Raw genomic sequence first — 14,608 nt, forward strand, 5'->3', positions numbered from 1 at the left:
CGACTGCTGTATGCTTTCGGTCTTGAGACCTGTTAGACATGTAGCTAAGACATTTTTTCCGGTTTGCTCTGGATGAACATCCATAGTTTGTTTATTGACTAAAAAAACAGAAAAGTTTGATGGTTAAAGAATCTATAGATCGTAGATGTAAGGAGGCTTGGTACATATTTTAGGGGGAAAGAAGAACTAATGGTTACCTTGTTTTCTGCAGTGAATGCTCTCAAATAAAAGCAGTTGCCTTTTGTTTCAGTCTTGGGAACATACCGGACATTGGCTTCCAATGTTAAAGAATAATCGGTTATCCTGATCGGACAAAATGTACATAACAGTGCATTCCAGTCTGGATAGAAATTTGAATTCTGTCATCATTTACTCACCCTCTTGTCATTTCAAACCTATATGACTTTCTTTCACAGAATACAAGATATTTCGAAGAATTTTGGTAACCAAACAGCGCTGGCACTCATTCACTTCTATATTACAGACACAAAACCAGTGCAAATGAACATGTGCCAGTTAACAACATTCTTCAAAATATCTTTTGTGTTCTGTGGGTTCTAAAGTCATAAAGATTTAAAATGACATTTTGATCTTTGGGTGAACTCTGTTTAAGCGATATCTAAATCAAGCAGCTCCACTTATTTAAGCACATCTGACACTCAAGTTTGTAAACCTGGTCAGTAAAATCACCACATCATTTCTTTTCACATTCTTAAATAGCCATGACAATAATACCTGAAGTCATTCAGTCTGCACTGACCACCAATGACTGAAATGTATTGATCAAGTCATCATGATATACAATACATAACATTTATTTATCCACAAGCAACTGCAATTATTTCCCTTTGTCAGGGCAACCACAATTTCCTGAGAGACACAGCTTCATGAAACACAGACCAGCACAGTTCTATTCTGCTCAGACCAGGTCATGTGAGTTGCTTAATTATTACAGGAAATGACAGACAAATGTAAATGATCAGGTGGTTTATGTCTACCAGAAGCCTGTTTAGAGTTCAGTATGAGAGTTCAACCACCCAACCATCTCTAGTGGACCAAGTGGTCATTTTAAAGGCATTATTAGTTCTCTTCAAATTCCTTTTTTGTTTGTTGTATAAAAAACGTATGACTGACAGATAACAACTGATCAAGTGAGATTACACATGCCAGTGTGTATTCACTCCAGCACAACAGTGCCCCCTGCTGCTTCAAGTGATGCTTTCAGCTTTTCTGCCTCTTCTTTAGACACATTAACACGGATCTCTTGAGGTAGTGACTCCACAAGTTTCTTGGCCTGCAAATACAATGCAATTATAACCATGTCATAATGAAAGACAAACTAAATGATTAAGCACCTCTGCACTGTATATTTGCAGTATTTTCTTACTTTAGATTTAAGGAACAAAACTTATAATGTGCAAACAAGAGACGAACAAAAACTCAAGACAGTCATGTCTTCTTGCCACAGTGGCTGACAAATCATTTCTAATGTTATTTCAGCTATTATATACATAACAAATATTTCAGATATTATATACACATGACAGTATATGTACAAACTTACTTGTACAAGGTTCAGGCCCTGAATGCAATTCTTCACTTCTTTGATCAATTTCACTTTATCCTCTGCCTTCAGTTCTGTCAGTTTCACTGTAAAATGAGTTTTCTCTTTTTTGGCAGGTACAGCCTCCTCATCCGACGCCTGCAAATGTATTGAAAATGTCATAAAGAAACTGCAGTTTTACTAAATAACAGTGGTGTACATTCAATAAAATGTCACCTGAGCAGCAGGTGCAGCTGTTGCTGCTGATACCGCCCCCATTGCCATCATTCCAACATCCTGAATGTTTAAAGTTTTCTGATGAGGGACAAAAAACGTCAATGGGACATGACGAATAAAATTACACAGATTTATTGTGTCATATGTTTTTGTACAGTTACGCTTTACCTTAAGTAACTCATTGAGATCTGACACTTCTATGAGAGTGAGACTGGCAATGTCATTGACAAGCTGTTGGATTTTGGGCGAGTACAGCTTGGGTGCTCCATCAAGAGGAGGTGTGGCAATGGCATCAGACGGACTGACGGCACTTGTCTTGAGCGGTCGCAGGGCACACAATGCAGGCATCTGTAGATTGTGACTGTAAAATGTGATCATTCAGACAACAGTGATGAGAATTTGTCAATTATGGATAGTTCACCCAAGAATGAATTCGGTCTTCATTTACTCACCCTAATGTGATTTAAAACATGACTTTCTTCTCCAGAACACAAAAGAACATATTCTTAAAGGAATTGTTCACTTTCAACCTATATATTTATACGTGTAATAAATGATATAATAAGCTCATCACCACAAACCACCCCTTCAGAGAAATTCTGCTGGTTCTGATTCCTTTGTTAGGGATCATTATGCCATAACTGATGTCTAGATGACTACATTTTGGAAATGTGTCTGTTACATGTCAATGCTTCCCACATTATTAACAAAAGCAACTTTACATCTCAAATAGACATGAAAGAAGCATGCCAGTATAAAGAAAGCAAAGAAACAAATATACATTTGCGCCATTCATAACACATTAAGAGTAATACTACAGGTGACCTTCTGATCTGTTTAGTTCCTGAAGGACATCACTAAGTAAATCAATTCACTTCTATTCCCTCACTCTTGTTTCTGGTATTTAGATGCAGCAGTTTAAGATGGATCAGTCTCTACTGCAGACACAAGTGCGGTCAATTACATCTCAAATGGTTATCTGACCCTATCCTGAGCATTTTAACTTAAAGTACTTCGGAAACAAAACATTTAAAGCTTTGTATCGACTACAATGTTTCTGGCACATCTACATGACAACGTGAAATCTAATGCCCTTGAATGTGCGTTCCAAAGCCGGTTTTACGCATCTATCACTGGGGTCTGGCCGTTATGTCACCCGCTCTCTACTCACCGGTGTGTGTTCGCCGTTATCCGCAGCGCGGCCCGGACGCAATATCTCGTGCTGTACATGACGAGCAATATAGACTGAATAACACTTCTGTAAAAAAGTGCCCGTAAAACAACCCAACACTCTAAATGCCCGTCGGATCTTCACTTGCAGAAGCACATGGCGTCCTCTTCTCGCTTTTCCTGACCTACCCACAATGCATTTGCGTTCATGGACAAAACTTTATTTAAAATTCTTCCGTAACATGGTCGCCGCCATATTTGGGCGGGAAGTACGGTGGCCCACTGGCGCAAAACCCTACGACATTTTATAAAAGGACAACACAACGAACTACGTGTTCCTACAACTGGAGCAGATTCTAATCGTTGACAGTCATTAAAGAGCACAAACAACTGCTTCAGACAACACATTACATGACTGATGATGACTGGAGTTTCTGCTAAAACAACAAATGTTGATCCACAATCCATTTACTGATATAGATGAGCAAATTTGGGATTATATTTCCGATGCGCTAATCATAGAACAACAATGCTCACGTTTATTTAACACTTGGTTATGCGTTAATTGCTTAAGAGGTTATGGGTGCATAATAAAGCTTTAATAAATTGGTAATTAAAACAATATTAAGAGCGCAATCTATTTGTAAAAGTAAAAAAACAAATGCACGCTAAGTGCAGAGCTTGGAAACTGAGATAGGAGAATGTGGCGTTGTTTGCATCGAAATGCATATTTAAAGTTGAAAATTACTTGAATCAAAATAATAATAAAAAAGCAACGCGTTTTGATTGAGTGCCTAAAGTTTAATTTGATGTCCATAGTGATGTGCACAAACTTACTTCAAGCAAACAAATTAACATTCATGTTTTATTTTGCACATCATACTTCAAGAGACCAGAAAAAAAGCATTTTCACTAATGTATGACCAGTAAAAGAACAAGATATTTATTAAATATGATCTTAAAATTACTTTAAGCCAGGTAAATCAGTATGGAACAAAGATAATATTTAAGGGGTTACAGAAGTCACCAGTAGGTGTATGTTACAAACATGCAGTGTTCACCTTCAACCAAAAGCTGTTTACACCTCTTCATAACCCTCCACAAGCCAACGGTTTAACAAAACACACTTGCATTTGTATTGTACTGATCTGTTTTCAACTGCAATTCATTAGTAACCAAAGAATGCTTTGAGGTCAGTTCCTCTGGTTGGACCCCTGATTATGCGATTCAGTAAAGAACCACACAGAAAAGACAAGTGTGACGTCTAGACACTGGCAAACTGACATGCAGTACTTTGAAACATCAGCACATTAAATTTGTATAGATAACTAATATGCAAAGTAAGCAGTAAAGTTGATGTCTCATTGGTTGTTAATGTGCATTACATAATTAGCCAGGCTTCCAAGACAATGATCCTAATGCAGAATTGTTAGTTTGTATGAAGTATTTCTAGACTTATGGAACACGTTGGGAAACCAGAACTGGAAAGTCACATTACATTAGTTAAGTGAATTGATGCTGAAAACTGAGCACGAATGTTCCCTTTGCTAAAGCCAACTGGTCTCCTTAACTGAATTAAAAAACAGCTTCATTTGATCAAAGCACAATATTGCAGTGACATATTCACACTCCTCTGAAAACACGTTTACACATGCAAACGTCTCTCAGAAAAATGAGACAAAGCATGGTTATGTCTTTTTGATTCATATCATGTTACTCTGTAATACGAGTGCCTAAAATCACATCAGCTTTGTTTCAAAAGGTAAAAAATCGGAGAATATGAGTAAGCAGTCGGGTGAATCACTTGACGACATTTCAACCCAAAATCAAAAGGCTTGAATGTAGTGTGCAGGGTTTGGTGGGTGAAGGCATACGATAAGCTATCAGTCAAAACAAATGAGCTGAGCCTCTGCACTGCCTGGAGGAGCCTGGTGTTGCTGCTGTTGCGACTGCTGCTGCGGGCCACCAGGGGGAGCCATCTGTGAACAAACATGAAAGACATGCGTTTTGTTGAAACATATTCAATCAAAAGAGCAGGCATTATGCAAAGAAATATTCATGCTGCCCATAAGAGGTTTTCTGATATCCCCTTGGATATAAAAATAAGGGCATTTTAAATTCGGTTGTGTGTAAACATGAAATATGGCTGACCTGCTGGTACATTGGCTGCTGCCCGGGCATATAGGGCTGTTGGGGAGGCATGTTGGGGTCTTGTCCTGGAAGAGCGCTCATCATATTCTGCAACCAATGCATTGTCACAACGATCACTAAGAGCCTTTAGACCGATCACTTTACTTTCATGTTGTAATGCATACATTTACTGTGATCTGTTACAGTGTGGCATACCTGCATGTTGTACGGCTGATAGCCCATATACGCAATGCCATTAGTGGGGGCAGCCTGAGACATGGGGGGCAAACTCTGAGCTTGAGAGTTCTACAAAAAGAATCACATTTTATATGTTATTATCTACATAAAGCTATTTAATAGCTTAACATAAGAACTAATACTGACCTGGTAGCCCTGCGTGGGTGTGGGTTGGTAATTGGTATAAGCAGGAGTGGTGGTGGGTGGGACTTGACCGGGGGCTGCAGGCTGCCCACCGCTGCCTGCAGTCTGGTACATGTAAGCGCTCACCATGCTAGGATCTAAACAAGAGCAAACAGAGAATGTAGGAAATATTCAATCACCACTGAATTACATCAGATTAAATCACGGAAAAAAACAACTGAAAGCTCAAGAAGGCTTCAGAAAAGTGATGATGTTCACCTGCAGCTGACACAGGCATGGCCTGGTATGGGCCACCAGCAGTTGTTTGTCCCTGCTGGTTCATGTAGACGCCATGCATGGGCGACCCTTCCACTGAGCCAGAGGGGCTGAATGTGCCTGGATAACTGGGAGGACCAGCTTGGGCATACACCACCCCTCCTGCCACGTTAGGAGGCAGAGACTGCATCTACAGTTACCCAAGAACAAACGTATGAATGTTCTTGTTCCCAGCACACTAACAGGAAGCGGAGTGTTAAACAGAAGGAATAAAATGTATAGCAGTGGCACCTGAGCGTAAGGCAGAGAGAATGCGGGCATCTGTGCTCTCATCTGAATGGTGTGTTTCTGCTGCTCCAGACGCATCTGTCGCTCCTTCTCCTGCTCCTGCAGCCGCTGAATGGCCAGCTGCCTCTGCATCTCCAGGTACTCCTGCAACGACCAATCACAATCAGCTTTCCAGTCATGTGACTCCTACACGTGCAAATAAATAAAACATTCTTCTCACCTGTTTCTTCTGCCTCATGATCTCCAGTTTCTGGGCGAGTTGCATCTGTCTCTGTCTCTCGGCCTCCTCTGCAGCACGCCGCAGCTTCTCTCTGTGCTCATCTCTCAGAGCGTTCAGAGCTGCACGTGCATCTCGCACCTGCGCCAGTTTGTCCTGAAGACCCTCGTAGTACACTGAGTCAGAGAGACCGCCATATTTAACATCACAATTTACTCTAGATAATGTATATAAACTACTCCTGCTACATCACCTATATATCCTAAATAGCAAAAATCTGCCAATTTTTATATATCGAGAATTGATTTCTTTTCAGACTGCATTTTTTTTTAGCTTTTTTAATTCTAAAAACATTCTTGCACAGTATGCAACGCAACATATTATTTGACTGACGTCTCTTCTCATCCAGCTCGTTGAGAATCTCCAGCAGCTGAGGGTGAATGTTGTTGATGGACTGGAAGAGAGAGAGCACGGCACTGTCGTTTGTGATGCTGCGGCCGCGCATGTGGTTGCTCTTCATGCGGTTGAGAAAGGTGGTGACGGAATTCTGCAGCGCTTTTAGGAACTGTTCATGATTCTCCTCTGATTCTCCATTCTGATACTGCTGCTAAAGACACGACACAGTAAGCGGGAAAACATGAAAACGTGCATCTCAGGATTTATCTGTTTGTTTTGGCGCTCCATGTACCTCCACTATGTTGATGGGTTGGACTGGGGCGTGGCTCTCCATGGGTTGACTGACTGGGACGGGCTCAGCCAATGACACGGGAGCAGGAGCAGAGGGGGTGGGACTTTTCCGAACCTCTTCCTGTTTCTTCTCCCAGTAAGTTCTGTTCAGGTAGCGAGCCAACTGAAAATAATGCATGTATTACTTAATTATGCAAATCAGGACTTTTATTAATACAGCGTATGTCTACATACACATGTGACATTGCATAGCAATTGCTCGCAGCCATATTTGAGTTTGAAAAACATGAATGTCAAAATCAGAGAATTGCAACTTAAATGAGTTTGTTCAGATTTCATGCAATTTTTAAGGAGCTTTACCTCTGGATCCACATCTTCAGCAGACGGAGCTGATGAATTCTGAAACACAAAAAGCAACACAATTTAGTTACCATAAAAAATCCTATGAAACCCTTTTATGCTTATAACCTCTTACCACAGGTGAGGAGTACAGAGTGCTCACGGGCGGAGCAGATGAGGTCACCGGGGTGGGATCAGCTTTGGGATAGGCAGTGTATGGGTTCTTCTGTCTCTGTAAACAGAAACGGATTTTCAGATTACAGAAAAGCATTATGCTGCTGATTTGAGCTTTAGCTTGTGAACACAGATCTCTCACCATCCTCTCCTTCTCCTCAGCTTCACTTTGAGAAAGAGCGATGGCCAGCTGCAGCTCCTCCTCCTCCTGCAGCGCGGCTTCATCTCTCTTAGGAGGCATCTGAGGAGCAGAGAGGTCAGAGGAAGTCAGGAGAGAAACACAGGAGGGAGTGGAGATGAACACATTTATCAATCATTTCATTTGAAATCTTAGGAATGACCTGATATAAAACACTGCCTAATATATATTGGAATGATCAAATGATATAATCATTAAGGATTAGAATAATTATTTAAAAAATACATTAATAGCAATAGGATCAGTAGGGTTGGGTGGTATGACTAGACACTGGCAATAGAAATATAATATGACAATTTAATGGCCATAGAAATGGGTCAATTAGCAAAGGGGAAACTTTGTGCATTCATAAAGAAATTGAATTGAGACGTGGTCATGGGTAAAACGATATTAACCGTCTTCTCTTTCAATCACAATCTGTGTAAATGCATGTGTGACAGTTTGCATGGTTTGCATCCATCAAGTAATGGATGAATCATAGGACTAATTCTGATTTAAAAGCATCTGCATTGCATTTCATTGTTTATAACATTATTTCATTTATAATGAATTATTATTATTACGATCTCATGCATGCTTTTCATAACCTTTACTAATTGTATACATTCACTCATTAAATATTCATATATTTTGTCATTATTCTTGTGCTTCCTATTCTTTCTTATACCAATGTTGGGTGTTGTGTTGTCTTCATAAGTACTGCGGATATGGGTGTGGTCTTCATCTAAAGGTTTTTCATAATGTCAAGAGACAGTGTATAACATCTGTTTAGCACTGACTGAAACGCAACTACGATTATTTAATGTCAACCATTTATTGAAAAATAACCATTATATCACGTTGTCTCCTGGCGGCTGTTCTTGCTCTCCACCTCTGTATCCGTCTCATGCTTGAGTTGAAGCGTTAAGTTAAAACAGAGTTGATCTTTGAGTAACAGACAAATACACTTTCCTGAAGATTGTGAGATCAATCCGAAGAACTGTTCTTAACCCTGGATCTACAAGATCTAACATATTTGTTATAGTCAAAGCTCGACCAGTCAATAATCATATGAGATGAAGTGAATTTTTATTAAGACAATATATGTTTTGCTGAATTTCTGTTCTGTTACCAAATAACATACACTGTCACACAAGGCTAAAGTCGTACCACCTACCCCTAATGGTTCCCAAAACTGTACATTGAACATCCCCATTTCCACAACCCTAACAACCCCAAACGAAATTGTTTTGTTGGTATGCTTTGACAGGGCCAAACACGGCTCAACCATTGAAGTACAGTTAATGAGAGTTTAGCTGTTTTCCCAATTATGGAAGTGAAACTCATTTGAAAATGTTGGTATAGCAATTCTGCTTGGGGCTAAGAGTAGTGCAGAAAGTCACACACGAAATGACTGATTTAGTCAGGATTCACAGTTAGCACACAAACTACACAGTAATATGCGCTCTCACTCATGAGCCTCAAAATTGCCTGGCATTTAGGTTCCAAATATGTCTGTGCATGAATGATCAGCAGTGTTCGTGTCAATACACTGTGACTGTGGTATGCTTCATAATTGTGACACCCATGAGTGTGAGCTCTCTATGAAACGCAACTACTTACTGATTCGGTGGGCACTACCTGAGACTGTTGGGACAGAGGGCTGGTCAGGTACTCAGGGGGGAGATCCGCCGGCACGGTGCTGCCCGTCTTCCCTTCGGCTTTCCTAGGAGGGGGAGAGAGGGAGGGGTGGCTGCTGAGGAGGAGGGGTTAGGAGACACACATAAACTGGTAAATCTTTGCACGACTGCAGGCTTACTAACATGAGAAACCCAAGACACAATATGGAAGAACTTGAAATTGACTAAACAGGGCATGAAGACAACAAACCCTTTAAAGGAAGCAAAAAAACTAATACAAAACAGAATGAAAAACAATAGAAGTAGCATAAAACCGGATAACTGTCTTCACACTTACTTGTTGAGCTGTTCAAAGCAAGGCTCACACACTCGCACCTCCTTCTCAATGCCAAACTTGGGAATGGTGGAGTATTTAGAAGAGCACTTCCCACAGAAGATCTGCCCACATGCCCTGCAGTGGTGCTGAACATAAGTAGAGACCTCTCATAAGATCAAATGATCTCATTCACAAAAACAACACTATGGCAGGTAACTAAAGGAGCAGTATGTACCTTTCGGGTCATGACTCCAAACTGAACCCTACATCTGTGACACTCCTCTGCATCCACCCACTCAGGGGCCTGAGAAGAGACACGTGACAAACTGAATGACAAACCGAACATCTCGCAGTCTGCAGAACATTTCTCCACTCAACAGATATTCTCACCCGCTCTGCTGCAAACATGGCATCACTTTCCTTGAATTCTGGGAAGGCGTGACCTGAGAGAACATAAGCAAATATAGACGTTCTAATAGCTGTAGGTTACTGTATTTTTGGTTTTGGTGGACGTTCCTCCAGCTGGATAGTTCACCCAAAAATGAGAATGCTGTCATCATTTACTCACCATCATGTCATTCCAAACCTGTATGACTTTCTTCTGACGAACACAAAACATTGGTCCCCATTGACTTCCATTGTTTGGACACAAAAACCACCGAGTCATTTCTCAAAATATCTTCTTATGCGGGCCACAGCAAAGGAGTCATATACATGTTTTGAACCATATTAGGGTGGATAAATGACCGAATTTGTATTTTGGGGTGAACTATCACTTTTAGTGCATGTCAGCATGTTATTATGAAGTCTTACCTTCGACCTTCATGATCTGATAGGTGTCCTGGATGACTTTGTATTTGGGCTCGTTGCGGAAAGCGTGGGCCCACGCCTGGATCAGATAAAGGATCTTGTTCTTCACGTTCGGCTCAGGCTGCTTCTAAAGGCAAATGGTCAAATTAATTTAGCAACAGCTGAAAAAACAACAACATATCAACAGTGACATCAACTCAGAAGTCACCAAACCAGTTCTCAAAACGCGAGAAAAACAGACTGTCATCTAATATTTACAGGAAAGCTCAGAAAATCAGGCAAGAAACGCAAGTACAATATGTGCTGTGTCTTGGTTAGAAAATAAACTGAGGAACATGTGACGATGACACATAAAGGAAGTTAAGTGCAGCATGATATCATTGAATCTGACCCACTTGGAAAGCAAAGACAGAGATCATAAAAATGGATGATAGGAGACTTCTTAAAGCAACAGATCACACATGAATTAGGATGTATCACCTTGAACAGCTCTTTCAGCTCCTCCATTGTCTGCTTACTGGCCACTTCATCATGAATCGTCTGCCCGCAGTTCTTCACCACTGACTCCAGAACCTGTAGACAAACCAAAGCTGACTTACACACATGCCCTTGACTGGTGACTCTTAAGACTACCAAAAATATACACAATATTAGGGCTGCATTCAGTCGACTATTCGTTATTTGACTAGAAGACACTTATTCGAACACATTTGTATTAGTCTATTGTCTGCTTATCATTTTAAAGTGTATACGCACAGCTTTAGTCGCATTAAATAGCCGTTCGCTCAAACACTACTGTTAACTTGGATAAAGGAATGCTATTATAAACATGTTCAAATGTTTATTCTCCAAGTGTGTAAGAGTAACATGGTGGCTAAAAATATGCAGGAATATGCAATCCTACGTTTGCCAGAACTGTTGAGCATGCGCGCTTCATCCCTCCTCATTTGTGCGCTTCTAACGGCAGCCGCATCAGCGTCCTTGTGTGCTGGAATTAGAGCTCCGTTTTTCGGCGGTGCGGACTGAAAAAACTTGAGTTCCTGCGACATTCCATAAAGCTAAACCTGGCTTAAGTATATACACCTTAATAAAGTGTATTATGCAAGGAAATGCACAAGAGCCTGAATGTGACCAGAAAGTGCATCAATAAAGGAGCACAAGACTAAGTGTAAGCACTTTGCATTCATGTTCGAGGCTTCTGCTTTTCTTTACATAATATGCTTTGTTATATGGTGTATACAGAACATTTAGTGATTTGGAATGTCGCAGGATAAGTTTAACCTTATTGTTGGGAAAACTGATCTCCGTGCGTGAAACTTTAAAAATATTTATTTATTCCTATTTTTTGCATTCTGACCTCAGTTTTCTTGTGGTATTAAAGCCGTCTGCTAAATTATTTCCACTGATGTGTTTTTTTTAAGTGCTTCAATTTGCTGTACCATTATGTACAATTTATTTAATATTCTACATTTAAAATATTGCGAAATATTGATCCAGAGGAAAAACGTTTTTTTATGTGTCCGTAGACCTTTTAATTTTGCACTGATATTTTAGTTTGCTGTTTTGGTTTGTTTGCCTGAAATTGGTATTTACTAGTTCACTAGAGAATATATATGATATTAAAAGTCATTATAATGGTTTTGTATAGCTCTGTAATTTAGAACTATGTTAGAATTGTTACATCAAATATACTTTTCATACATGAAGCTTAAACCACCATCTAATGTGCCCATTCCCCAAGTATATTTCAATATTTAAATTAATATCATAAATGTAGGAATAATTGACTAAATGAACAACTACTAGTAGACTTAATAAATCTCTAGTGGAGGGCAGCCCTACATAATATATACAGTGGTGGGAATATGACCTTTTCTAGGTCAATTCCAGACCAAAGAGTTTCTACACATACCTCAAGAGCATAGAGTGCCACATGTGGGTTTTTGTCATTGAGTTTTTTCTTAATGGCGCCTATGGCATATTTTGCCCTGAAAGAAAATACAAAACAGCACTGAAAGCAGGAAGTGAGAGATCATTGTGTATTATAAATACATTCCTCTTGATATGGTAATTATAAAGTTACAGGTCCTTACAGTGTATCGCCCTGACGAATGAGGTCACATATCTGCAAAATAGATTCCCAGTCCGTCTCCAGCAGCAGCTGACTCGTGGCTTTATCTGTAAAGGATAAGAGGACATGATTTTTAAAAGTCTCATAGTGTATTTCAGCCATCAGGTTACACATTTTTTGCATTTGGTATTTGGGGCTCTTATTGAATCATTTCTGCATTGTGGGGCCTAGTACACATGATTGGACCGTGTTGGAAGTGCATAAATGGTTTAAACTGGAAAACTGAGCTCATGATAGACAGACAGACAGAACAACACATTGAATGGTTATTTTGTCTGAGTTGTACCTAGTTATATGCTATATCAGTAAGGTAAATATGTGTTTTGTTAAAAGTAGCAATATTTTCCATATAAATCTCCAAATTGGATTATTTCAGTAATGTAACACTACTTGTACTTAAGTACAAATTTCCAGACTTTACAACACTGCTAAACCCCAAATCCTGCTCAATAACAATGATACCATCACCAGACAAAACTGGCTAAAAGAGAAGCATTACAGTCACACCAGTATTTGTTTCGCTGCTTAATAAGGTCCTACAAATTAAATCTAAACAAATCTATTCTTCTAAAGTCTGGGAAAAGAGACATAGCAGAAAGTAATAATGGTTACATGGAGGTAAACCTCTCTTTCTCTAAATATGTTCAGTATTCAGTAACATGAGTGCAATACCTTGCAAATGTCAACCATAAAAATGACAGCACTGATGTCCATTTTTGTTGGTTTTAAATACCCATGTGAGGTCTATTTTAATGTTTTCAAAGCTATTTTTAAGCATGATTTTCCATATTGTATGAAATATAATTAGTTTGTGTTCTATGAAAAGAACTTCAATATTTGAGGGATATTATTGGTTCTGGTTTATGCATTTAATTTACAGAGCATTTTTGCCACCCCCATAAGGCTTGTTTATTTCTCTCAAATAGAAAATAATGTGTTGACATGTCTGGACTCTGTCAACAGGGGTTTAGGAAAATATGTTGAATATATCGATTAAAACGTTTATATAAAGTTTTGACTGCAATTGTGACGGCCATAACCTTGGATTTACCCATCAACAAAACGAAAGCACGAAATACAAGCAGAAGAATAATAAAAGAAACAAAAAACCTATAAGGTGGCGATTATCAACTCCATAGACTTTTAGTCATACATTAGTCATACAGTATATCCTGCTAAAACACGGTTATCTAGTGCTGTTAAAATACGTGTAACGTTACCGTTGAACATACTTATAATTCGTCAAGACCTCGTTTTTACAAATTGTGTACAAAAATATACAAGCAAATAAAGAAACGAATAAAAACTGCCTGCATTAAAAACAACGTATTGCGTTAGCTTCGGTTTTAACGTAACAATAGTGACACAACTGTACATTAATCTAACCAGATTGTACACGCTTAAAACGGAGAACACGAGAGGATAAACATGACTTACTATAGTTCTTTAAATATTATCTTGCTATTTATTGTGATGTTTTACAATCGAGCCTTTGTATAAAAAGAGGCCTACTGATCTTTAGCCGCAATGCTCTGCTAACTAGTTAAATCAATGTAAACGATTCACTGCAGTCTTAATTAGGGTTTATTTATACGGATGATCGCAATATGATGTTGAAGTTACAGATGTCATCGGTGAGTGTTGGCACTGATGTGAGAAGATAAGAAAATAGATGTCAGTTGGTGTCTGTTCTGACCGTGCTAGCATTAGCATTAGCACACAGTGTTTTGCAACACCGATACATGGCGCTGTCAATCTAAGTGAACACCAAACACGTATAAAAATGAAACGTACCCAGCAGTCTATCAAACGAAGCGCCGCCTTTGCCCATGTCTGATCTCTTACAATGGCCAATGGATCTGATAACTGGACGCTCTGTTTTGCTGTTGTTCAACTGTGTGTGTGCGCGGTTACACTGCCGGGTGACGCACGTCTGCGTGACGTGGGCGTATACGAACTGACGCAGAATTCAGTTAAAGGTCCATGTGAAAACAAATGCTATATTTTTTTTATATTTAATGTATTAATCGTATTTATTTAGTTTACTTATTGTTTATTTGTATTTAGGCTTCATTAAATATTAAACAATCTTATATTGCCAATTACGCAATA

General features: G+C 39.3%; 2 protein-coding genes across 17 annotated transcripts; both read right to left on the reverse strand.

The window, feature by feature from the left end:
- Positions 1–58: 58 nt before the first annotated feature.
- mrpl12 (mitochondrial ribosomal protein L12) lies at positions 59–3,184 on the reverse strand. The gene is made up of 5 exons (XM_079456407.1): positions 2,952–3,184; positions 1,949–2,141; positions 1,781–1,858; positions 1,565–1,702; positions 59–1,294 (listed from the first exon to the last, which is right to left on the reverse strand). The coding sequence occupies exons 1-5, from the start codon at positions 3,008–3,010 to the stop codon at positions 1,178–1,180; spliced, it is 585 nt and encodes a 194-aa protein (XP_079312533.1). The 5' UTR covers positions 3,011–3,184; the 3' UTR covers positions 59–1,177.
- A 688-nt stretch (positions 3,185–3,872) lies between these two features.
- On the reverse strand, positions 3,873–14,438 carry hgs (hepatocyte growth factor-regulated tyrosine kinase substrate). Of its 16 annotated transcripts, none has more exons than XM_079456352.1 (21): positions 14,291–14,438; positions 12,459–12,543; positions 12,278–12,353; positions 10,846–10,938; positions 10,369–10,492; positions 9,946–9,998; positions 9,791–9,859; positions 9,577–9,701; positions 9,223–9,325; positions 7,564–7,662; positions 7,384–7,479; positions 7,269–7,307; positions 6,910–7,071; positions 6,615–6,828; positions 6,225–6,397; positions 6,008–6,148; positions 5,720–5,906; positions 5,465–5,598; positions 5,297–5,386; positions 5,102–5,188; positions 3,873–4,929 (listed from the first exon to the last, which is right to left on the reverse strand). In XM_079456352.1, exons 1-21 carry the CDS (start codon positions 14,325–14,327, stop codon positions 4,834–4,836), a joined length of 2,283 nt encoding a protein of 760 aa, XP_079312478.1. In that variant the 5' UTR covers positions 14,328–14,438; the 3' UTR covers positions 3,873–4,833. The 16 variants fall into 16 exon arrangements, with proteins under 16 accessions (XP_079312478.1, XP_079312480.1, XP_079312476.1 ...); XM_079456354.1 differs by having other exon boundaries at positions 9,241–9,325; positions 14,291–14,434; XM_079456350.1 differs by having other exon boundaries at positions 9,223–9,355; positions 14,291–14,432.
- Positions 14,439–14,608: the final 170 nt, after the last annotated feature.

This window comes from Barbatula barbatula, assembly GCF_947034865.1.
Source record: "Barbatula barbatula genome assembly, chromosome: 5".
Classification (NCBI taxonomy): Eukaryota; Metazoa; Chordata; class Actinopteri; order Cypriniformes; family Nemacheilidae; genus Barbatula; species Barbatula barbatula.